This window comes from Spermophilus citellus (genome assembly GCF_964194105.1).
Source record: "Spermophilus citellus genome assembly, chromosome: X".
Classification (NCBI taxonomy): Eukaryota; Metazoa; Chordata; class Mammalia; order Rodentia; family Sciuridae; genus Spermophilus; species Spermophilus citellus.
The window spans coordinates 144,666,521-144,692,852 of record NC_138190.1 but is presented as its reverse complement, the minus strand read 5'-3'; the positions used below and the strand labels follow the sequence as shown (position 1 = coordinate 144,692,852).

Below are 26,332 nucleotides of genomic sequence, written 5' to 3'. Positions count from 1 at the left end.
AGAGTCGCTGGACTTCTTGGAGTCTTCCCAGTCCTGAGAACAGGGTCAGGCCATACATCGAGGCCCTTCCTTCTATCTATCTATCTATCTATCTATCTATCTATCTATCTATCTATCTATCTATCACTTCCTTCTTTCTATCACTACCTACACCCCATCCATTCCCTGAATACAGACTCATGGCCCCATCCCCTCCCCCTAGAAGATATGGGTCACATTCCTGTGTACCACTTGCTTCCCCCCACCCCCACATGCTGCTTAAAACCCTTATGTAGTTTTCCTCTGTTCTCAAGTTCAAATCTTTGCTCATTAGCATGGCATTAAAGTCTCTAGCTGACTTTGCCATGCTACAAAGAGAGGAGACATTAAGAATGCGGTGGAACTGGGCACTGTAGAGACATCTGTATTCCCAGGAACTCAAGAGGCTGAGGCAGAGTATCACAAGTTCAAGGCCAGCCTCAGCAATTTAGCCAGAGCCTGCCTCAAAGTAAAAATAAAATGGGCTGGGGATGGAGCTCAGTGGTTAAGCACCCCTGGGTTCAATCCCCAGGACAAGAGGCAGGGAGAGGACACCCTGGGGAGTGGCAGAAAAGCCTGAAACAATTTCCTTACAACTTGAAAAATATGAGAGGCTTCTACTGACATATGGAGTATCTTCCAAAAATTCCTCTATATCAAGGCTCTGAGTAGGCTGAATATTTTTAGGATAGCTGGTGGTTCCCAGCTTTGTGAATTTTGCCAAGTAAATTTCTTTTTTATTTTATTTTATTCGTTTTAAATTTTGGGAACAGTAGTATTGCCAACTTTTTATTTTGCAAAGTAAGCACATTAAACAAAACACTGCGAAACACTGCGATCTTTGCAGGAAATAAAGGACTTTTGTATTCCAAAAAAGTTCACGATTTCAGAATAAAGGTCAGTACTCTAGTGTTTCTTTTTTTTTTTTTAGGGGGAGGGGGACATTTGTCCAAACAAGTCTTTGTCTCTTAATTGGCTTGCACAGCAGGAGCATGGTGGAAGTCAGAGTGTTCTTTTCCATCTCTTACCCAGCTAGGACCCTAGAGGGCCATGAGTGAGTGACACCCCCTTGAGGGACTTGCTGAAATATAGTATTGAGGGTGGGTTTAGAGGCAGTTGGGAGCAAGAACAGGAACTCTGCTTTAGTGATAGCACTGTGATTTTATTTATTCTGGGAGGCTGCAGAGGCTCAGGGACCCTGAGATAACAGCTGTTTTGTAATTTAGAACACATCCTCCCTTGAACACAGTGTGTGATGAGATTTGGGAATACCAGGCTGGCCCTCAGGAGCCTACTGAACTCACATTAGTGTAAACCTCCCAGTCTTACCTGTGTGTCTGCTGTGCTCTCAGGCTAGCTTGGTGGACATTTGTGCACACCACACTTCTCTGCGTGGGCCAGAGCTGGGGAAAGGCAGGCATTTTAGGAGGGGGGCTTGGAGGACAAAATGGTTTTTCCAATTGGTGACAATTTTCAGGGCATGAGAAATTCAGGTGTAGCAAGAGGGTGGGAGCTGGGCATAGTGTCACACACCTATAATCCCAATGGCTCAGGAGGCTGAGGCAGGAGGATTGTAAATTCAAAGCCAGCCTCAGCAACTGCAAGGCACTAAGCAACTCAGTGAGACTCGTCTCTAAAGTATAAAAAGGGATGTTGCTCAGCAGTTAAGTGCTCCTGGGGAGGGAGAAAAGAGGGTGGGGACAAGGGGAGGGTGTATGGTAGAGTCAGGCTTGGCCATGAGTTGGTCCCAGAACTCAGGTGTATTGACAAAGGGAAGTATGTGTGTATGTGTTGCAGGTACAGATCATGATTTCTTTTTTTTTTTTTAAAGAGAGAGTGAGAGAGGGGGACAGAGAGAGAGAGAGAGAGAATTTTAATATTTATTTATTTTTTCTTAGTTCTCGGCGGACAAAACATCTTTGTTTTTGTATGTGGTGCTGAGGATCGAACCCGGGCCGCACACACGCCAGGCGAGCGCGCTACCGCTTGAGCCACATCCCCAGCCCCAGATCATGATTTCTAAGTGTAGAATTTTCTATATGTATATAAATTTCTTTTCTTTTTATTTTTAAAGAGAGAGAGAGCATTTTTAATATTTATTTTTTTTTTTAGTTTTCGGCAGACACAACATCCTTGTTTGTATGTGGTGCTGAGGATTGAACCCGGGCCGCACGCATGCCAAGCAAGCACGCTACTGCTTGAGCCACATCCCCAGCCCCTATGTATATAAATTTCATGCTTACTTGCAATTCAGCAAGGTAGCAGCAATCCAATTGAGTTCCACCTCATACATTCATCAGATAGACTTATATTAACCCAATTTACAAGACACAGAGAGACAAACTAGGTTCCATATGCATCATAACACAAAGGGAGAGTTATCTGGTGTTATTGCTGTTTACCAGTGATGAGTCCTTGCTTCCCCGAATGCTGAAATATAACCAGAGAAGCACGCAGAGGCAAGTGTAGAGTGGAAAGTAGAAGGCTTTGTTAAAGGACAGCAGAATTAAAGGACAGAAGTTTTTACTTCTCCCCGGGCAGAATCCATGGAAGGGTGAGGTCTTCCCTTTTTTACAGCTAAGGTCTTCTTTCAGCTTTCCCACACTCATTTCCTTTGTTTCCCTTTATCTTTCAGTGCTAGAATGCAGATGGAAAGGCCAAAAGGAGGGGCCTGGGTGGGCTGAAGGAGTAATCTGACCAGGAAGGGCCTGGGGTGGTTTTTGATTAGCACCTTCATGTTTACTGGGAGCTACTTCATTAACAGTTCCTTAGGATGGGTTCTGGGCCTTGGGGACATTAACTGCCGCAGTCTTGGCTGGGCACAGAATCATGAGCCACCACACACCTTGTAGATTCAAACAGCAATTCTTTATTCCCGAACTCACATTGGCCTCTACACACGTTCTGGGGAAATCCCAGTTCTCCTGCCGCCCAATTCACCTACTCCACGAGGCTTTTTTTCCAAAATACTTTCTGAATCTCACAAGAACTCAACGGGAACTCAAGGATCTGGCGTGCCTGAGGCAGCAGGGTACGCCCTATCCCCCCCCCCCCCAGGGTACACCTTAAACCTGGAACTTTCCTAAACCCAAGGAAGGGATACTCCCTAAAACCTGATCAGCTCTAAACCGGGATCTGCCCTGGTCCTTGAGCAAGGTCACCTTACTAAAGCATACATGCAATGTCACAGCGAATGTCCTCTAAGCAACATGGGGTACGCTGGCAAGGAAATTTCGATGCGTCATTCCTACTTGGCAATGGCTCTCAGCAATTAACATTTCAATTTCCCCAAGTGCAGCTCTGGTTTCCTGGACTCCATTCTCAATCATGGTCTCCATTTTCTTTACTCAATATTAGACCCGATTCACCTAACTACACTAACTACCTACCTGTAAATCTGGCATCATTGGTACGATAACTGATCTTGGGCATTTGCAATATTTTAATGAATGAGTTTTTTTTTTTTTTGAGTGTCTTTTGGCACATGATAACCATTGTCCTTTTCTCTTGGTTTTTATTCCTGTATGAGAGTAGGTCATTTTTTGTGTGTGTGCTTATCATATGTTCTAGAGAAGCATTCTTTTGAGGTTCCACATCTTCACCACTCAATATAAATTCATGCCATTGTTCAATTTGCTGGAATGGAGGTTAGCAATCTTTTCCTGTAAAGGGCTAGATAACAAATATTTTAGGCATTGTGGGCCCTGTAGTCTCTGTTCCGAGTACTCATTTCTGCTGTGGTAGCACAAAGATAGCCATAGAAAATACAGAAAATAATGGCCATGGCTGTGTTCCCATAAACTTCATAGCCCTGAAATCTGAATTTTGTATTAATGTTTTATGTCATAAAATACTTGAGTTTTTGGCAATAATTTAAAAATGTAAAAACTACTTTTAGCTGGGAGGTTGCACAAAATAGTGGGTGAGCCAGATTTGGCCCACAGATTGCAGTGTGTAAACTGCCCCTGAGCTAGAAGACAGTCCTATCACACATTACTGTGGCAGGCATTTGGCTGGCGGGTTCAGTTGTCTCTGATGCACATGTAGCAGAGTTTCGGTTGGGTGTCACACTGCCTGTTGACTGTTAGAGTCTGTAAACAAGTCAAGATGGTGCCTGGCATTTTGCAGAGGGAGTGGTTTGTGAAGTAACACCAGCGAGCCATTAAGTGTGGAGATTCCTTATTGGTTGACTGCTGTATCTAGTTTATGTTAATTAAGATAAGCTGTGTGGAATGTATATATGCCCCTCCGATCCTACAATAAACGGCTCCCACTCCTGCTGTATCAAAGTACACAAGTTGCTTGTCACCCCCCTCCCCTCCCGTTTTTGCTGCAGCTGGACTGCGGCAGTTGACTGAGATGGCCTCACCTCAGGGGTTGTACTTTCCACAGCATTTACCCATCACAGTCTGAAGGGCTCCTATAGACCATGAAGTGTAGTGGTCCATTAGTAGAAGTTACCACCAAGGTCAGACAGTTAAATAATGGCCCAGGGCATCTAGATTTAGTGGAAAAATTGGGGACATTTCTACAGTCTGGAATACACAGTAACCTCCCACAGACAACAGTGCCAATATTTCTTCAGCTGTTACAACAAGTAATAATTCTACCATCATCACTGTGTGCTAGGCTGCCCACTTTTCAGGTCCAGCCAGTATTTGTACCACATCTGGTACTAAAGTACAAATTCTTAGCCATTTATTGGACTGGGCTTCCTCCTTTTTTGGTGGTGGCAGGAGGACTTCCTCCTTTGATGCTGTGGGCCTGAGACTGGCTTCCTCCTCAACCTCAAGGAACCCCCAGCTCATTCACCCTCCTTAATTATTGCAGTGATGCATAAGGTCATTGTAAGTAATAAAATATAAAGGTAAATGCCTGAAATGTGCCATGTGTAGAGTGCCAGTTCAGTGACTGCAGCTACTTCTGTTCACTCTCTAGCTCATGTAACAAAATAAACACTGCTTTGAAAATCAGAAGACTGACTTCTTACACACCATTTGGTTTTTTGCAGCCCCAGGATTCAGAGCAATGAATGGAAGCTGAGGAGGCAGGGAGAACCACTGCAGGTCTGGTGGGGCACAGGAAGGCTGCCTAATGGGCATTGGGGGAAAGTGGCAGTAGTCGCTCTATAAGAAAGATGTGCCCCAGCACCTTCTGTGAACCATAATGGCAGGGACAGGCTCAATGCTGCCACTCCGGAGCGCAGTGGCGCTTTCTCTTTGTCCTTGAATGTTACTTGCAGCTGGGGCTCTTCTACAAAGCTTTCACGGAAAGGTTGCAGCGGGGCATCTTGCTGTCCGTGGTGGTGTCAGAATCTGATTTCTCTCCATCAGGGAGATGATCTCTATCTGCGGGTGTTCATGGGAAAGGACTGCAGCGCGTTTGTTGGTAATGGGGTTTTCCAGATTGATTCTGCAGTTGTGAACTTGCACTTTCAACGCATTCAGAAAGCCTAGGGAGTGCAGACCCTGGCCCTACACCAAGTCTCCCGAGCACAAGGCGCTCTGCCTCTGGGCCGGTCCCGCTTCCTCTCATCCGCCCTGGCACCCCCCGGGCCGCTGCCTGCTGACCGCGGTCAGACACGAAAAAAACGGCACCTTTTCTTTAGTTTTGAGACAGGGTTCACTACATCTTCCTTCAGGGAGCAGCGAAAGGCTCTTATGCTCGGTTCTGGAGCGGCGGCTGGAGGGGTCCTCGGGGAACAGTCTTTCTTGGGGAGAATTTCAGGGCCAGAAGGGGAAGAGTCCTGGCCAAGGTCACCGAGCTGGCAGACGCTCCGACAAGTGCACTCAGGCCAGGGGGTAGTCACCGCACACGCCCGCCACGGCAGCCTCCGGCTCGCGGCCTCAAGCGACTTATTACTCCCTGCCCACCCGCCCCTAAGTGCTTTCAATGGCCGGAACCAGGTGGGAAGGGGTGTGCGGGCCGCGCCCCAGAAATCAGACCGCTCCACCCACTGGGTGCCTGAGGCCCCGCCTCCCTACATTGGCCACGCCCATCGCCCCCGCCCTCAGACTGCGGCCCCGCTACAGAGACCCAAGCCTGGTCCCGCCCCGCCGGCCTTGCCCCTGCCGCGTTGCCCGCAGGCGCCAGCACTTGCGCGTCCCCTTCCCCGGCCCTCCCGGGGCCGCGCAGCGCGTACCGGCTCTGGGCGGGGCCTTGCAGTGGTAGCAGGGCTCCTCCTCCTGCTCCTCCTCGACCTGCCCCTCGGGTCCTCTCGCGCTGTCCTCCTCTGGGGCCCCTCCGCCTTGTCCCAGCCATGGTGGCCTGGCGCTCGGCGGTCCTTGTCTCCCTCGCTTTCTTCTTGGCTATCCTGGTCCAGAGAGGTAAGGCAGGCGGGGGACGCGTGTGGACCCCGCCCTGGGGGCCCTGGGGTCGCTCTGTGCTTGAGCGGCCCGGCCCTCGCCTCGCAGGCCTGAGTCTGAGGCACCAGGCTGTGCTGGGCGGAGGTGCGGGGTGCGACCATGCCGGGATCAGTGTAGCTGGAGAGGAAACATGGGGCCTCTCTTGGTGCTGAGCTACAGACCAGGAGATTGGCCTCCGCTAAAATCCTGAACAAGCAGGTGTCACCACTGATGACAACAGCTGTCCTCACGAGTTTACCTTAGGGAAAACCTTGGAAAGAGCAGTCATTTTCGAAAAGTGTGTGGGGCCACCTGCAACAAAAGCACCTGGGGAACTTACTGGGCGGATTCCTATACCTTTGCGGTGGGGCTGGGGTGGGGGTGGAGGTGGAGGGCATGACGTGTAGGTATAACCAGCTCCCTAGATGCTTTTGGTATCTGCTTCAGGTTTCAAGCTTTGGTCATATTTTGCCAAGAAAGAGGAGAGAGAAATTTCGCTGAATCAAGGGTGCAAGGTTCTTAGACTCTGTACTTCTCAAAGTGTGGGCCAGGGCCCAACCGCATTGGCATCACCAGGGAGATTGTTAGAAATGCAGCATCATATGCCCTGTCCCTGACCCACTGAGTCAGATTCGGTGTTTTATTTAGCTTTTTAACTAGGTCCCTGGGTAATTTACAGGCACATTCAAGTTTGAGAAGCATTGTCTTAGAATAAATGCAATCTGTGGTTAAAAATAGGGTCTTAAACATGTACCAGCAGAATCTTCTTACACTTATTTATATCCCATCTCCACATCAGAAAAGTGGTCTAAGGGAAACTCTGCAATTTGAGCACTGAATTGTGCTCTGAGCTTCATGAAAATGAAGGTAAATCCAACTAGTGAAAAACATGAGCTCAGAAAAGAAAAGCTTTCACATGGTATTGAGTTCTACTAAAATTTATGTCACATATCAGGAACCCTGGAAAACAGTGGACAGTACTAGCCAAGGTAGGTTTGCAAAAGATGCGGACATGTTTTCATGTGGGTCATCTTCCTGCATTTGATACAAGAAGAGCCATTCAACATTCTTCAAAGATGTCAGGCTTGGTTCTAGGAACTGATGATATAGAAGTGAACAAAACTAAGACTGTCTTCCTGAAGCTGACCTCCATGTTGGAGGGAAAAAAACCAACTACACACATCTGTTCTATAGAATATATTGTTAGTGCTATGAAGAAAAATAAAGCAGGTTATAGGGATAAAGTGTTTTAGAATTTTCCCTTTCATTTTCTACTTTGGGAATACAATTTATTCTGTCTAATATGTATTTGTGGAGAAAAGTATACAGTTGTGCCCCTCTTATCCTCGGGAGATACATTTCAAGACTCCCATTGGATGCTTCAAACCATAAATAGTATATACATGGTTCAGTAAACCCTGTATATACCATGTTTTATACTGTATTCCAGGCAGCGTTGCCATGGAGTACCAAGTTAATTTGTCCTTCCATGTCCTATGCCCTGGTGCCTCATTTACATCACTGGTCTTTTTTTTTCCTCTTTCTACATTTATTATTGCTGCATAATAGTTGCACATAATGATGGGATTTGATGTTACATATATAATGCACACAATATAACAATATAATTTGACCAATTTTACTCCCCAGCATTTACCCCTTCCTTCCACTCCTCCCACCCCTTGGTCCATTTCTTCCACTGATTTCCCTTTGATTTTCATGAGATCCACCCCACTTTTGTTTTCTTTTTTCCTCTCTAGCTTCCACAAATGAGAGAAAACATATGACCCTTAACCTTCTGTGTTTGATTATTTCACTTAACATGATGGTCTCTAGTTCCATGCATTTTCCTGCAAATGCCATACTTTAGTTTTTCTTCATGGCCGAATAAAACTCCATTGTGTGTGTGTGTGTGTGTGTGTGTGTGTGTGTGTGTGTGTATATATATATATATATATATATATATCAATATCACATTTTCTTTATCCTTCTATCCATTGAAGATACCTAGGCTGGTTCCATAGTTTGGCTGCTGTGAATTGTGCTGCTATAAACATGGGTATGCATGTATCACTGTAGTGTGATTACTTTAATTCTTCAGGGTAAATACTGAGGATTGCTATAGGTGGGTCATATGGTGATTGCATGCTTAGTTTTTTGAGAACCTCCATACTGTTTTCCATAGTGGTTGTACTAGTTTACAGTTTCACCAACAGTTTTTCTCCACATCCTTTCTAACATTTATTATTACTTGTATTTTTTTTTTTACTTTACTTTACTAATAGGATATCTTTATTGCTGTTTTCATCTTCCTGGACTACTTTTCTGGAAATTCATTTATTAAGTTATCAAAATTTAAAGGAATTTCATTTTCTCTTTTAGTACAAAAGAGCATCTTTTTACTATTATCTTAATTGTATATATTTATGGTGTTCAGTGTGATGATTTAACACTAAGATTTAAAGTTAGTAATAACCAGGTCAGGCTAGTTAGCATCTCCTTAAATTCCTTTGTTTTTGATTAAGACAGTAACTGCATTTGCGGTGGGCGGTTCTGACACACAGCACTATGTGTGTCGGGGGTCATTAACGCTTCCCTCTCCTTAATTCCTGCTTTGGGGCTTGGAGCTCCTCTTCTGTTATTCCTAAGATAATCAAGGTATGGAGACTAGTCACCTGGTGTCCTGCAGAACCCAGAACCTGGCACCCTGTCCCATGTTTTAGTTCTGATCGTCTGCCACCTCCTCTTTCCTTCCCCAGCCTCTAGGAATTGCTGTCCTACATTCTGATACACTCTTTTCACCTTGTACCTATGAGAACACAGCAGAACTTGTCCTTCCATGTCTGACATTTCAGGCACATTCAAGTGTGGAGGGCCTACCTTGCACCTGTGCCTCTGACATAATGTCCTCAGCACCATCCAATTTCCTGCAAATGATGGAATGTCATTTTTTATTGCTGGATAATATTCCACTGTGCATACATACTATTTTCTTTGCCATCCTTTCATTGGTGGGCATCTGGGTTAATCCCACTTCTTGGCTATTGTGAATTGTGCAGCAATAAGCATGAGAATGTGGGTATCTCTTTGACAGGCTTTGTTTCCTTTGGATATACCCCCAAAGTGAGATTTCTGACTCATCCATAGGTCTATTTTTAGTGGTTTGAGGAGCCTTCACGCCCAGCTGCAATAATTCACATTCCCGCCAACGGGGCAGGAGCATTCTCTGTCTCTGCCTCCTCACCAGCGATTGGTACGCTCTCCTTGTAGTTTTGGTCTGCACTTTCCCGATGATACTGAGGTTGAGCATTTTCTCATGAATTTGAGCAACTTCGCTTTCTGTTGATAGGATTGCAGGCAACCTCTCCTCTCACAGATGCAAGATCACAAGGAACTGTTGGTGATTTTTAATTTTGAAAGATTTTTTTGCTGATGCAACTGTTACCAAAACTGCTAAGAGTCTTTCCTAGGTTGTGACCACATTGGGATGAATTTCTGATAAATTACTTCAAGATATAAGGTTGAGTACAGCTAGAGCCGAGAGTTCTTGCAAAATGATTTTTCTAAAATTATGTAACTCTCTGTACAATTGGGTTTGTGTTAGCTTGGCTCCGATTTAAAATTCAAATTCTTTTTTTTTTTTGAGGGAGGGAGAGAGAGAGAGAGAGAGAGAGAGAGAGAGAGAGAGAGAGAGAATGAATTTTAATATTTATTTTTTAGTTCTTGGCGGATACAACATCTTTGTTTGTATGTGGTGCTGAGGATCGAACCCGGGCCGCACGCATGCCAGGCGGGCGCGCTACCCTTGAGCCACATCCCCAGCCCTAAAATTCAAATTCTTACAGTGGTGTATTAATGCTTCCCCTGAGCTTTGCTGTTACCTGGGCAAGAGACACAAGGAACCAGGTGGCATCACGACTTGAATACCATTCCCGAAGTTGGGGTAGGCCTTACATGGCTGTGTCTTAAGTGAACAGGAAGAGCTACCGCTGGCTGTCCCTCCTCTTTACTGGCCAGTCACCTCCCCAGGGCCACACACTGCAGCCACCACCTTGCTAGTGCTGTCCCCAGCAGCAGCCTGGGCCTAGGACTTGGCCCCGCCAACCCTGCTGCAGCCAGACGGTGCCAGGCATGGGTGGGCAGCCAGGGCGCTGCGCCACACACCGCTGCTGCCCCCCCTGTGTGAAGGGCCTACCTTGCACCTGTGCCTCTGACCATGTGTCCCTGCTGACACTCATGTCCCCTTTTACCACCAGGGTCCTCACAAAGCAGGGTGCAAAGACACACTGGTTAGGAATGCCCCGGGGGCCAGCAGAGCCTCTGCTCCTCACTGCTTGCTCCCCCTGAGGGGGGTCCTGTGGGACTCCGGCCTCCAGCCTCGTGGCCAGCCCCCCGCCACCAGGGGCTGTGTGTTGAAACCCATGATGTCCTTCACCAGGGGTCCTGCAGACAGGCCCACCACCTGAGCCTGCCCGATCGGCCACCTGACGCAGGGCACGGAGGGGCCTCTGGCACAGTCCTCCTCACCTGTGCCAAACCCAAGGTCTGCCCTGCGGGACCAGATCTCGCCTGTGTCCCCTGACCTCCAGCCCACCCCGCCCCCTCTCAAAAATCATCTTTACTCCTCTGATGGGTCCCCGATCCAAGACCTCCTCTCCTGCGCCTCTGCTCACTTTACTTTGTGGTTCAACTCCTCGTGGAATCACAGTCATGGTCAGCACTTGGTGTGGTCAGCACTCAGCGTGGTCGGCACTACTTGTATTCTTGATGACTGCTATTCTGACTGGTGTGAGATGAAATATCAGTGTAGTTGATTTTCATTTTCCTAATTGCTAATGATGTTGGACATTTTCTATATATTTGTTGGCCATTTGTATTTCTTTTTTTGAGAAGTATCTGCTTAATTCATTTGTCCCTTTATTAATTGCATTATTTGATTTTCTAGTGTTAAGTTGTTTTTTTTTAATTTTTAGTTGTAGTTGGACACAATGCCTTTATTTTTATTTATTTATCTTTTATTTATTTATTTATCTTTTTTTTATATTATCTTTGTGATTGGACCTAGGGCCTCACACGTGCTAGGTGAGCACTCTACTGCTGCTACAGCCCCAGCTCTCTGGTGTTAAGTTTTTTGAGTTGTTTATATATTGTAGATACTGTGTCAAAGATCTTCCATTCTGTAGGTTCTTTTTCCACATTCCTAATTGTTTCCCTTGTTTTGCAAAAGCCTTTTAATTTGATGCCATCCCATTTATTAACTGTCGGCCCATATCACTACTCTTCAACTTTTGGTACCATTAGGAAGTAAAATAAGAGTTACTTGAACACAAGCACCGCAGTACTTCCACAGTTGATCTGATAACCTTACTAAGCTACTAAGTGACTTGTTAATGGGTACTGCGTAAAATTTAAAACTTGAATCATTTATTTCTGGATTTTCCATTTAACATTTTCAGTCTACAGTTGACCACCAATAACTGAAACTAAGGAAAGAAAATCCTCAGAAGGTGAAACCATAGATAAGGCAAATCTTTGATTGATTTGCCTCTAATAGCATGGAATTTGTTTTTTTTTTAAGAAAGAATTTTTTAATATTTATTTTTTAGTTTTCAGCGGACACAACATCTTTGTGGTGCTGAGGATCGAACCCGGGCCGCACGCATGCCAGGCGAGCGCGCTACCGCTTGAGCCACATCCCCAGCCCAATAGCATGGAATTTGAAAGATGAATATACATGATCGAGTGTCAGCTTTTCACTGTTGTGAGATATACTTAATTGATTTAGGTATATCTCAAAACAGTGAGATTGATTTAGGAGGCGCTGAAGGAGACTGAGAACCAGTGCAACCATTTTACAGTGAGGAAAGAGGCATAGAAAGGTGAAGTAACTTGTCTCAGATCATCCAGTAAGATTAATTGGCATGGTTAAGATTTTATTCCAGGCTTGCCTGACTCCACAATCACAACCTTTAAGCACTAGACATTGTGGCTTTATACCTGGAGGCTGTCCCACTTCTACCACTTAGTTGCTTTGGGAAAATGAGTTCTCTAAACCTGTTTGCTCAACCATATAATGCCTGATAATTCACAAAGGTATCTTGGGACCAGGAATGTGTCACTCTTAGATCTGAAGTCTTGCTACCAGCTACTACCTCCTGAGTGCTTGCTGTGTGGCACAGATATCACATAACTTGTTTTTAATTGCCCCAATAATTTTGCAGGTTATGTATTATCCTTGCCTTACAGATGAGGGGATTCTGGTCACATAGCTCAGAAGAAATAGAGCCAGGATTACAACCCAGATAGGACTGCTACCTAGTGATCTTTTTTTGTTGTTGTTTAAATTAAGAATGCTGAACCAGATACAGGTTCATTTCAAGGTAGGGACCCAGTTTTCTGGATCTTTTGTCCAAAATAAGATTTTTTGCATTGGCAGTCTGCTCCAGGATCTGGCCAGTTAGCCTCAGCTGCTGCATGGACATGAAGAAGTTGCACTCGAGGAGAGCTAGCCGGGCCTCACTGAACACCTGCTTTGTGTCTCTTCAAAGTGTTCAGTGAGGCACTGGTTGGCTCTCCTTGAGTGCAACTTCTTGGTCCCAGTCCTTAATGATAGGTATGACTTAACAACCCCAGCAGACCTCAGAAGGCCCACAGGATATCAGGGCATAATTTGTGAAATCCCTCCAGGCTTTGGCAAGTAGAGACAGGCATAAATAAATTCCTTTACAGGAATATAAAGGACAGTTAATTAGTTATCCTTGTTCTAATTACAGAGGGGTATTCAGTTCAGAGGGGGGCAACTGTAGGCACCGAGGAAATGCCTGAAGTTTTCCCAATACAGGTGACACAATAAGGCCTCTCCTTTTGGCTGTTCAGAGGGATATGAGGGTGAGGATCTGGACTTGGTCCTGGTGAGTTCAGAAAAGATACCTTCCAGATATGCTGACTTTCCTGTTCCCAGTTCTGTTCCCTACCCGGTGTTTTTGCCTTTCTTGTGCACTCTTCCTTTTTGCACTTTGCATGTTATTCTTCCTCTAGGGTGCTGAGGGGCCTGGCTCAAGGGGTTCCTGACCTCCAACCCAGAACAAGCCCTTCCTGAGGCCTGCTGAGAGGTCTAGTGATGGGCGAATTGTGGCTTGCATGTCGAAGCATTACATCATCATAAACAGTTATGAAGAGCTGGTGGCGAAATCTTTCCCATACATAGGTGTTAGTTTACATGCAAAAGGGAAGCAGGGGAATTGAGGAAACAGGGGGAATTAAGGTTGCTAGGTGTCTGTCCTTAAAATAAGGTTATTCTGGATTATTCAGGTGAGCCCAATGTGATCACATAGGTCCTTTAAATATGGAAGATGGAGGCAGAAGAGTCAGTGTCAGTCATGCCATGAGAAAGCGACTTGACTGACCATTGCTGGCTTTCAAGGGTCCAGGAGCCAGAATGTAGGTGGCCTTTAGAAACCAGAAAGGGCAAGGATTGGTTTCTCCCCTGCAGCTTCCAGAAGTAACCATCCCTGCTGACACTATAAGCTTAGCTTAGTGAGACTCGGATTGGACCTCTGACTTCCAGAACTGTTAAGATAAATATGCTGGGCTGGGGCTGTGGTTCAGTGGTAGAGCATGCTCGCCTGGCATACGTGAGGCACTGTGTTTGATCCTCAGCACCACATAAAAATAAAATAATAATAAAATAAAGATATTGTGCCCATGTATAACTAAAAAATAAATATTAAAAAAGATAAATATGCATTGTTTTAAATCTTTAAGTTTATTATGTTTTGTTAAAGCAGAAATAAGAACAGAAGCTAAGAGTTAGATATTAGCATTTTCTTCATCTTTGAAAAATGAGTATGTGATGTTTCCTTACATTGTTGTAAATCAATCACCAGTATGGTCTAAGTTCAAGATTTTGAAATATATGTTCTTGGTGTAGCAGCAAGTGTTTAGAAACACTTTGGAGGGCCCTGGGGATTTCTATTGCTTAGTTTGATTCTGAACTGCTTTATAAGGAGACTGGAGATGGATTTTGCATTTGAATGTGGCTCTTGCTGTAGGCCATCTACAGTGGAGTCCTGCAGTCTAGGGCCAGGAGACCATAGATTTTATTTGTCTGAGCAATGCTTGCCCCAGGAGGAAGAGGAGGAGGACTGTGTTTACCTTTCTGGCTGCCTATGTCTCAGTGTTGTGGCTTTTGCCTGCCTTTGCTGACTCCCTGTCTCCCAAGGTGGGTGAGGGCAGAAGACCAGGGCAGGAGTGTGTGCACCTGGACTCCTCTTAGCTTCAACAGTTTTGTGCTGTTTTTTTTAGCTTCCTACTTTGCTTCTTATAAGATGGCAGGGGACTCTACAGCTATAAAATGGCTTTGAAAACTGTGGTAGTTGAATCTGCAAGTAAGGGGCCTCTATTCAGTGAACCTCTCTGTTCAATGCCATCTGGCTGGCATTGCTAGGTGGATCTATTTGGAATTGTTTTTCAAATTACAGGAGATGCCCTCTGCAGAAAGTTTTGCTGCAGTCTGGAATTCATTACCGTTGAAACAGTGCCAAGGACCAGCTGGGGCTCATTTTGATATTTAAAAAAAAAACTTTATTCCTCTTTCAGCTAGACTGGGATGATGGAACTGTTAAGTATTTCTTTTGCCCTAAGGACACTTTGAGACACTGAGGGAACCTAAACCAAACTGGAATCCAGGAGACCAGAGAATCCACTGATGCAGCTAATGCCAATCACACCTAGAGCTCATTACATATCTGCTAATGCATAGATGAGGGGTCATTAAACCACTCTGTGGGTGAAACATGACTAAAACATGCACCTGCACTCAAAAAGCTTACAGTCCAGACTGCTCTAAAAGCAAAGGTCCATAATAACTGTCATGTGTGTTTTAAGAGACATGAGGATTCCACTGTTACTGCAGTGGTATCTGAACAGAAGACTCCCTTTTTCTTTGAGTTTTCATCTGCTGCATAATCAACCTCTGCAACCTAGTGGCTTGAACAACACCCGTTTTACTATGTAGAATAGATTTCATAGATTGAGAGTTCAGACGAATGCAGTAGAGATGGCCTGTCTCTTCTCTATAGTGTCTGGGGCCCCAGCTAGGAAATTGCCCTTGTCTTGTCAACCAGAAATGACTGCAGATATTGTCCAGTATGCCCTCAAGGGCTAAATGTCTCCTGGTTGTAAACAACTACTATAGATCTCTCTCTCTCTCTCTCTCTCTCTCTCTCTGTGTGTGTGTGTGTGTGTGTGTGTATTTGCAGTTGTTGGGGATGGAACCTAGGGCCTCTTGCATGCTAGTCAAGTACTGACCACTGAGATATACCTTCAGCCCAAGACAGCCTTATTCTTTGTATTTGCCCTGTCTTTTCTCAGTATTCTTCATAAGTTACTTAAGTTTTCTGTCATCATCACTTTGCCTCAGGATAGATGTGTTGTAGGAAATCAGATCACAGGCAGTCCTTGTGGACTGGTATCAGCTCTGCAGACTCTAGGAATGTGCCCTAGACTCTGCAATGAGCTTTGAATTCTTCCTGTTTAGCTTAGGCCTGTCACCAATCTCCTCAGGTAGTTAGTGTTTTTCTGATTAGATTTTCACAGATGGCTCATCTCATTTTTTCATGTTGAACCTTATTAGTTTCCATTTTAGATGATAATCTTGTCTTTTAAAATATGTTTGATTTTTTTTTGAGAGTCAGAGAAAAAGAATAGCAAAATGAACGAAAGACTTAGGCAGTTCATAAAAGAGATCAAATTGAACAATAAACATATGAAAAGATGATCAACCTCATTAGTAATTGGAGAGATGCAAATTAAACTATAACAAGATAAAATTACATGCCCTCCAGTAGGCTAAAAATGATAATAAAATCTGACAATACCAAATGTTTACATGATTACAAGGGTAATATGTAGTTTTTGTAGTAAACACGGAAAATACAGAAAAGTGTAATGAAAACACAAACCCCATAACCCAGGGCTAACTCCTGGTACCACATTGGAATTCAGTATTTTAATGTTTTTCTATGAAGAAAAAATGTTTTTCAAGTTATTGATATATACCTTTCTTCCCTTGTTGTGAAATAGAACCTATAGAAAAATGTATAAGGCTTATATTTACAGAGAAACAGAGAAGTACAAAGTGAAAACCTGTATCACCATCAACCAGGTAGAAAAACAGAATGTTGATAACACCTGGGTGACCCCTATATTCCTCTGCTGATCACAGTACCTGTCTTCCCACCTCTGAGAGTTATCTACTACCCTGATTTTGGGGCAGTCCTTTTCTTGATTTACCTTATCCTTCTACTGCCTATGTATGCAGCCCTAAATAATGTAGTTTTGCCTGTCTTTTCTTTGTTTTGTGTGTGTGTGTGTGTGTGTGTGTGTGTGTATGGTTCCAGGGGTGGAACCTATATGGTCCCACATATGGTCTTGCTCATGCTGGGCAAGCATTCTAACACTGAGCCTCAGTTTTTCCTGTCTTTTATTTTGACTTTATAGAAATGGAATTCCACTGGCTGTGATCTTCTGTGTTTTGTGTCTTTCCCCCAGTGTTGTTGATTTTCTGTTGTGTGTAGCTGTATTCATTCATTTTCATTATTATGTATTCCACTATTTGTACATGCCCCAAGTTTGGGGGGTTTATAGAAATATATTCTTTTATTAATAGACATTTGGGTAGTTTCCAGTTTGGGACCATTTCAAGCAGCGCTGCCAGCATTCTTATGCTGATGTGCCTAGGTTTCTATTGGGCAGAAATTCTCAAACTGTGGTCTGGGAACCTTCCTGGTGGGGAGTCCCATTTCATGAGTCTACAAGATCCAACTATTAACTATTTTCATAGTAACACTAAGATGTCGTGTGTTTTGTACTCTCCTTCTCTCATGAATCTACAGAATGTTCCAGAGGCTATGTGATGTGTGACACAATTGATCTGATGGCTAATGGAATGTATGCTGTCCTGTGCTTTAAAAATGTTTTATGAGGCTGGGGTTGTGGCTTAATTGTAAAGCACTTGCCTAGCATGTGTGAGGCACTGCATATAAATAAATAAAATAAAGGTCCATCAACAACTAATAAAACATATTTAAGGGGCTGGGGATATAGCTCAGTCAGTAGAGTACTTGCCTTGCATGCAAAAGTCCCTGGGTTCGATCCCCAGCACCACAAAATAAATATATAATAAATAAATAGGTCTGGGGACTTAGCTCAGTGGTAAAGCACTTCCAGGTTTAATCCCTGCTACACCTCCTCACAAAAAAAATCTTAAAAAAAAATTATTTGGGGCTGGGGATGTGGCTCAAGTGGTAGCGTGCTCGCCTGGCATGCGTGTGGCCCGGGTTCGATCATCAGCAGCACATGCAAACAAAGATGTTGTGTCCGCCGAAAACTAAAAAATAAATATTAAAAATTCTCTCTCTCTCTCTTTAAAAAAAAAAAAAAGAATGACACCCAATGCTTACGTCCAACCTCAGCTGTACAGATGATGCTCGACTTATGTTGTTTAAAAAAAAAAACTTAAACAAAAAATATGTTTTAGTAGCCAGGGACAATGGCAAACGCCTGTAATCCCAGTGGCTCTGGAGACTGAGGCAGGAGGATCGTGAGTTCAAAGTCAGCCTCAGCAACTTAGTGAGGCTCTAAGCAACTCAGTGAGACTCTGTCTTTAAATAAAATACAAAAAAGGGCTGGGGATGTGGCTCAGTGGTTAAGTGGCCCTGGGTTCAATCCCTGGTACCCCCCAAAATAAATAAATAAAATAAAATACATATGTTTTAGTTTTTAATATGATAAGCACCAGTAGATATAACCCACATAAACAAAGCTCTTTAAGTTTCTCAATAATTTTTCAGTGTAAGAGCAAAGAGTTTGAAAATCACTGCTCTTGGGTTATACCTAAGAGTGGAGATTCTGGATTTCACAATATTTGTAACTTTGGTTTTATGAAGTGGTACCAAACTGCCCACCAAATTGGTTACCTATTTATCTTCCCACCAGCAAAATATCAAAGTTGCTGTTGTGCTACCACCTCACCAATACTGGGTGGTGTTAGAGTGCATTGTAATACTAGCCTCCAGGTGGGTTTGTAGTGTTATATTATCATGATTTCATTTTCATACCTCTGATGACTATTTATTGTCCAGTTTGACTTCTTTTGTGAACTGCCTGATCAAATCTCTGGCTCATTTTCCTGTTGACTCCTACTCACAATGCTTTATTTTCTTGTGTTCTTGGTTGCAGTTCTCTTTTTGTTTGTTTCTTCAGGCTGTGTACTGCTCTTTGCCATTGAAATATATATGTGGGCAATCTTTGAAGCCAGAGATTTGTGTTCAGTTTTGTTAGTTGGTTTCTTACCTTTTCCCTTGGTCTCATCAGGACCAGGCAAGCCTTTTTTTCGATCTTTTGGAGATGAACTTGGGAGGGGCAGGTTTGTTTCTGAGTCATGCTTACCCCGTGGGTATAATACTTTGGGGTCCCAGTTTAATGTGGAAAGAACTTTATTACAATTTTTTATTTAGTGGCTATAAGTGTGGACTTCAGTTCCTTTTGTCTGTCTTGGAACGTTTCTGAAGTCAAAGTCATGGTTTGTCAGATGCCTTAGAACAAGTGGGTGGGTTTGTGTGGGCTCCCACCACTCTGGATTTCTAGCTGTCTTATAGGTTTTGTTGTGGTTATTTTTTTTTTTTACCATTTTGTCAGTTCTTCAGCACTTTAAAATATATTTTAAAATTTTGTATTTGTAAAAGGACACAATATCTTTGTTTTATTTTTATGCATTTTTATGTGATTCTGACGATCGAACCTGGTGCCTTACATGCCAAGCAAGCACTCTACCACTGAGCCACAACACCAGCCCTCCACATTGAATTTTTTGTAGAAATTTTTGCTGATATTCTGTTAAACTTTCTGACATGAAGAATAGCTTATATGTTACAAATATGGTAGAGGTTTCTGCTTAATTATGGTAAGGTCTTCTGAGTGTGTGTGGGGGTAGTCTGCTTCAGTGGCATTGTTCCAGAATGAAGTAGGGTCAATAGTGGGATCCTTTGGTGCCATCAGTTCCCTCCAAGAAGTGTCAGTTGAGTTCTGCTTATGGGCCAGCACCTTGCTTGGTGCCAGGCCAGTGGAGATGAGGCAGGCATTGGCCCTGCATTAGTGAATCCCTAGTCCAGTGTGGTGAGAGGAAGGGTTCTTTTCCTGAAGTTGGGGATTGACTGGTGTGGGGGTAGACCACTGTGACATGGATTTGTTAGAATCTCTGTGGTGATCAAGCTGGGACTATGCCAGGTCAGAGGAGCAGAACCAGAAGGAATGGCAAAGAGCTGCCTGGCAAACTCTGCAGGTCTGGTGGGGGAGGAAGTCAGACCAGAGTTGGGAAGACAGGCCATGGACAAAGAGTTGAATTTCCCTGGTGGGGCAGTTTCTACTCCCCCACGGGGATCTGCTTGCCTTTAGTGAACTGAAGGGATGAAAGAAGTTAGAGATAACGAAGAAAGGGAAGCTGCTGAAGGCAGGATCTGGTAGATGACCAGGCCATGAGGACTTGGGGTAGAGAACAGAGCCACTGTCAAGCAACTCCATCTCTTTTAATAACTGGAGGTAATATGCTGGAAGCCACGAGAGGACAGACCAAAGAGAAGAGCAATGGCCAGGTAGCTGCAGTCTCAACAGAGGAGGGGTGCTGCCTGAGAGTGAAGGTAGGTTTCTTGGAGGGCCCTGATCTTCCCTCTAGAGGAGGAGATGGGTAGAAAGTCACATAGGGACTTGCCCAAACTCACAGATGGGACTATGTGTCCACTGTCAGCCTCTGCACAAGCCTCTGCATAGTAGGTTTATTTCCCTTCCCATCCTAGCTGTTAAAAGAGTTGTTATTTAGAAGAGTATATGCAGGGAGCCTCTTGAAGTACCTTAGTATAAAGCAGGCAAAAGAAGTAATGGGGCTTAGAACTCATTACTTAGAATCGGTGCATTTTCACATACCATACAATTACTCATTTCAAGTGCATAAATTCAGTGTTTTTTTAGTATATCACAGAGTTGGCCAACTCTCAGCATTATCTACTTTTAGAACATTGTTACTGCAAAAGAAACCCCTCCCTGTAGTAGTCTCTCCATTTCCTGCCTTCCCTCTAGCCTCTGGCAGCCTCTAATCCACTTTCAGTCTCTATGGATTTCACTTAGTGTGGATCAGTACTTCATCTTTTTGTGGTTGGCTAACATCCCATTGCACAGATAGACAATTACATGCTGTTTATCTATTCCTCACTTGACGGCATTTGGGTTGTTTCTACTTTGGGCTACTCTGAATAATGCTGCTATGAACATTTGTGTACAGGATTTCGTGTGGACTTAGATTTTGTGTGGACTTACGTTTTACTTGGGAATTACCAAACCATGTGGCAACACTATGTTTAACTTTGTAAGGGACTGCCTATTATACAAAGCTGCTGCATCATTTTACAGTCCCATTAGCAATGGACAAAGGTTCTGATTTCCCCATATCCTTACCAGTTTTCATTATTTAGATTGTCTTTTTTTTTTTGTGGGGGGGGAGTATCAGGGATTGAACTTAAGGACACTCAACTACTGAGTCTCATCCCCAGCCCTTTTTTGTATTTTATTTAGAGACAGGGTCTCAGTGAGTTACTAAGCACCTCACTGTTGCTGAGGCTGGCTTTTTCTTTTCTTTTTTTTTTTTGGTGGTGTTGCTAGGGATTGAACCCAGACCTTCTGCATGCAAGGCAAGCATTCTACCAACTGAGCTGTATCCCCAGGCCCTGAGGCTGGCTTTGAACTTAGGATCCTCTTGTCTCAGCCTCCTGAACCACTGGGATGACAAGCATGCACTACTGTGCCTGGCCTTTCTTTTCCTTTTTGATTCTTTCCATTTTAGTACATGTGAAGTGGTAGCTCCTTGTGACTTTGATTCATATGTCCCTGGTAACTAATGAAGTTGAGCCTTCTCCTTTCCTGTGATTATTGGACCATGTTTTCTGGAGTGAAAATCTACGTACTGCAGAGGTTATGAATCTGGAATCAGTAGGCCCCGGTTCAACTCTGCCTCATTGTGGGTCCTTCATGTTTTTTGTGAATTTGTCATTCTTAATGGTATGTAATGGTATGTTCTCTTGAGGACGCTCAAGAAAAGAAACTGATGGAATCTATCACTACTGATATGTATTTTATATATATACGAAATTTTGGGGAGTACTAGGGATTGACCAAAAGGGTGCCTAACCACTGAGCAACATCCCCAGAACTTTCTTTTTTTATTATTATTATTTTTTTTATTTTGAGATAGGGTGTCACTGAGTTGCTTAGGGCCTTGCTAAGTTGCTGAGGCTAGCTTTGTTTTTGTGGTCCTTCTGCCTCAGTCTCCTGAGCTGAGGGGCTTACAGGCATGTGCCACACTGCCTGGCTATTCTATATTTTTAATTGCCCCCACTTTTATGATTCCTTTCATTTACTAGCAACATGCTCAAGTTTCCCTTCATCCTGCATCATGTCTTCTCTAAATACCCCACTTCTGTCCTTCAAATCTCCCTTTAATTTCTCAAACTAGACTGTGGCTTCTGTCATTTGTCCCATTGGTCTACTGAAAAGTTTTTCTAAGGCCACTAGGATACAAGTACAGATTGAATATTTCTAATATAACAATCTGAAATTAGTAATGAACTGAAATTTGGATGCACATATTTCAAAATGTGAAAAACTCTAAAATCTGATACACTTCGGGTCCTAAGCATTTTAGACAAGGATACTCAACCTATAATTTTATTTATTTATTTATTTATTTATTTATTAAATATTTATTTATTTTTTCTTAGTTCTCGGCAGACACAACATCTTTGTTTGTATGTGGTGCTGAGGATTTTTTCTTAGTTCTCGGCGGACACAACATCTTTGTTTGTATGTGGTGCTGAGGATCGAACCCGGGCGGCACGCACGCCAGGCGAGCGCACTACCGCTTGAGCCACATCCCCAGCCCTCAACCTATAATTTTAAAAGTTGATTGTTGAAGTAGTAGGTCCCAAACCATTCACACCAGTGATCTCTCTGGGGAGTAGAATTGGAAGGAAGAGGATAACTCTCACTCCTTGCTCTTGAGTTGTTATTTGGAAGAGTATATGCAGGGAGCCTCTTGAATTACCTTAGTGTAGAGCAGGCAAAAGAAGTAATGAGGCTTAGAACTCATTACTTAGAGTTGGTGGCAGGAGCTGTCTACACTGGTGACATCCAAACAGTTCCAGGGACCTTTGATACAATATTAGGGTTAAGCATGTCTGCACCACACCCAGTCAATGATGTAGATGGGTCATACATATTCTGTAATTTAAAAAATGTATTTAGACATTGCTCTTATTAATAATAAATTGTAGAAATTTTAGGATAGGCCTTTCTACAGTTAATTTTATTTTTTAAATTCCCCCTGCATTTCTTCCACATGTACTTTAGAGTTAAATTTTCAAGTTTTTTTTCTTTTATGTGAACTCCATTGAGATTTTACTGTGTGTGTGTGTGTGTGTGTGTGTGTGCGCGCGCGCGTGTGTGCGTGTGTGTGTCCATTGAGGATGGAACCCAGGCCCTCATGTATCCTGGACCAACATTCTAGCACTGAGTCATATACCCAGCCCCCCATTGGGATTTTGTTCGGAGTTGTCTTCTTTATACAGGTTGATTTTTAGGAAAATCACCTTTTAAACATTTTTATTTATTTTGACAGCATCGAGTTTTCCCATCCAAACTCAAGGTAGCTGTCTATATACCATCATCTTTGAATTTTATTGTGTTCATCTTCCTTCTTTACATTGATTTTTGACTTATTTCCAAGTGCTTTATAATATCTATTCCTGATCTATTTCTGTTGTAAATGGGATCTTCCACCACCCCCATTTTCTGAATGATCATTGTTGATGTTTGAGAAAGCCACTGATATTTGCATACATTTTTAATTACCAGCCATCTTACATAAACATCCTATTTATTTATTTATCTACCTGTTTATCTATCTATCTATCTATCTATCTATTTATTTATTTATTAAGATGGAGGGTCTGTCTGTATTGCTCAGAGTGGCCTCAAACTCCTGGGCTTAAGCTATCCTCCTGCCTAAGCCTCCAAAGTAGCTGGAACTACAGATGTGCTCCACAGTACCTGGCTATCTAACCATCTTTTAATTTCTTCTAGTTTTTCACTTGATACTCTGGGTATTACCAGGTATATAATCATATCATCAACAAATAGTGATGCTTTTGTCTCTCCCTTCCTTTTTCTTTTTTGAGGAGGGAGGGAGGGAGGGAGGGAGGGAGAGAGAGAGAGAGAGAGAGAGAGAGAGAGAGAGAGAGAGAGAATTTTAATATTTATTTTTTAGTTTTCGGTGGACACAACATCTTTGTTTGTATGTGGTGCTGAGGATCGAACCCAGGCCACACGCATGCCAGGCGAGCACGCTACCACTTGAGCCACATCCCCAGCCCTCCCTTCCCTTTTAATTTCTTACCTTATTCTACTGGTTAGCACATCCATGGCTTTTTATTGTTGTTATTTAATTTTTTTTTGTATTTGTAGATGGACAGAATGCCTTTATTTATTTATATGTGGTGCTGAGGATTGAACCCAGTGCCTCACACATGCTAGACAAGTGCTCTACCACTGAGCTGCAGCCCACATCCATGGCTTTTTTAAAGTAATAGTGGTCCTAATGGTCTCCTTACTTGTTCTTTTTTTTTTTTTTCCAGTACTAGGGATTGAACTCAGGGCCTTGCACAAGTTAAGCAAGTGCTCTACCATGGAGATACATCCCCAATCATTTTTAAAATATTTGAGACCAGGTCTCCATAAATTGCCTAGGCTGGCTTCAAACTTGTAATTCTCCTGCCTCAGTCTCCCAAGTAGCTGCATTTCACGCATGCACCACCATGCCTGTCTTCCTTGCTTGCTCTTGACTTTGACTTGTTATACATAGTTTTATCATGTTAAGGATAAATCTCTACACCTATTTTACTAAGGATTTGATTTTTGAAAACTCAGAATTAGATACTAATTTTTATCAAGCGTGTTTTGGTATCTTCAGATTTGTCTCCTCCCCTTTAACCTGTTAATATCTTTTAAATTTTAACTACAGAGTGTCCGAGTGATCCTGGAAAAGCCCCCTATGGTTTAGATGTGTTGTTTTATTTATGCTTTTTATATTAATAACCATGTGAAATTAGACTATAGTGTACTTTTTCTGTGTTACCTTTTCTAGGTATCATGAAAATAAGTTGGAAATTTTTCTTGTTTCTCTGCTCTGCGTATTTAATAATGGAGAAATTATCTGTGTTTTGAGGATTAAAGTACTTCTCCAGTGGATTGAGTCTGCCTGATTCTTTTAGTGCAACAGTTCTCAGACAATGAATCCATTTTTCCCCATGCCATTTGCTCTATTTAGGTTTTCTCTTTGTAATTGACAAATTTTTGAAAATTTATATATTTGTAGATTAATATCCATCTAGACAAGTTGAATATGAACTCTACAAAGAAATGAGTTTTTTTTTTTTTGCTATATCCCTAGGACCTAGAGCAGAAGAGAGCACGTAGTAGTTGCTTATAAATGTCTATCAAATGGAAGAGGGATTCAGTCAATAAAGTCAGATTTGTTTTTATTCATGAGAATAGAGCTACATAAAATTTTGTCTTATTATTTTGATTTCCTTTGAAGTAGTAGTTAATTCTGTGTTATTCCTAACCATGTTAGTTTGTTTCTACTCTTTTTCTTGGGTAGGGTAGTGAAGCAACTTTTTTTTTTTTTTAAAGAGAGAGTGAGAGAGGAGAGAGAGAGAGAGAGATAATTTTTAATATTTATTTTTTAGTTCTCGGCGGACACAACATCTTTGTTGGTATGTGGTGCTGAGGATCGAACCCGGGCCGCACGCATGCCAGACGAGCGCGCTACCGCTTGAGCCACATCCCCAGCCCAGCAACTTGGCTTTCCTCATGGATTTCTAGGCACAGCTGAGCTGGATGCTATAGTAACTCACAGGAAAAGGGACTTTGGCAGGTTTATAAAACCAGCCCTTCTCAGAGGCTCAGTGAGCACTCCATCTAGATGGGTAGAGGGCGCTGCAACATGGTTTCCGAGAGTCACACAAGTCCCAGCCTGTGGGCACAGATGAGCAAGCACAAAGGGGGCAGCTGAGATAAGACCTGCCCCAGAAGATTCCAGGATTGGGGTAAGGGAGGCTGGCTGAGCCACTGCTGCGTGTGGAATCAGAAGCTCTGGTTCCCTTCTGCTCTTCGCTTGCTATACCCTCAGACATTAGAAGAAACATGCTTTCAGGCTATGGAACAAAGTCCTCACAGTCTCTAGAAATAGTTGTCAGTTTCCCCAGCATGCACGTACCTTGTGTGGATGCTGGAAGGAGACCTGGAAGCGCAAAACTCTCAGCATGAGGAGCTCACACTGCACAATACTGTCTTGGAGCTCCCAGAAGCGGGAGTCCAGCTCCAAGGGCTCACTGCTTGGGTTAAAGTACCTGTGTGGAGGAATTGCAATGCTTACAGTGGCAAGAGACATGTTTCCCAAGCAATGGGAGAGAGAGAGAGAGAGAGAATTTTTAATATTTATTTATTTTTTCTTAGTTCTCGGCGGACACAACATCTTTGTTTGTATGTGGTGCTGAGGAGCGAACCCGGGCCGCACGCATGCCAGGCGAGCGTGCTACCGCTTGAGCCACATCCCCAGCCCTTGGTTTTTTTTTTTTTTTTTTTTTTTTTTTTTAAGAAACTTAAGCAGAAGGAGCAAATCACCTGTCAGATGAAAAGAAGTCAGTTTATTTCATCCTTTATTAGGACAGTCTCTTGGGGAACAGTGTGTGATCTAAGTTGTCATTCTCATAGTGACAACACAAAGGAAAAATATAAGACTTCTTGTATCCAAACATTCACAACAGCTTTATTTGTAACTGATCTCAAGCACTGGAATGAGCCAA

At 43.2% G+C, this 26,332-nt stretch overlaps 1 protein-coding gene across 5 annotated transcripts in view; it reads left to right on the top strand.

The window, feature by feature from the left end:
- The first annotated feature begins 6,079 nt into the window (after window positions 1–6,079).
- The window catches only part of CD99L2 (CD99 molecule like 2), a 118,693-nt gene continuing 98,440 nt past the window's right edge, over window positions 6,080–26,332 (top strand). For 2 of the 5 annotated variants that reach the window (XM_081277616.1, XM_081277613.1), the window contains exon 1: window positions 6,083–6,344. In XM_081277616.1, the coding sequence (XP_081133742.1) occupies window positions 6,278–6,344 (67 nt within the window). In that variant the 5' untranslated portion in view covers window positions 6,083–6,277. Of the gene's footprint in view, window positions 6,345–26,332 lie in introns of all 5 variants that reach the window. The other 3 variants (XM_081277612.1, XM_081277614.1, XM_081277615.1) reach the window with 3 other exon arrangements.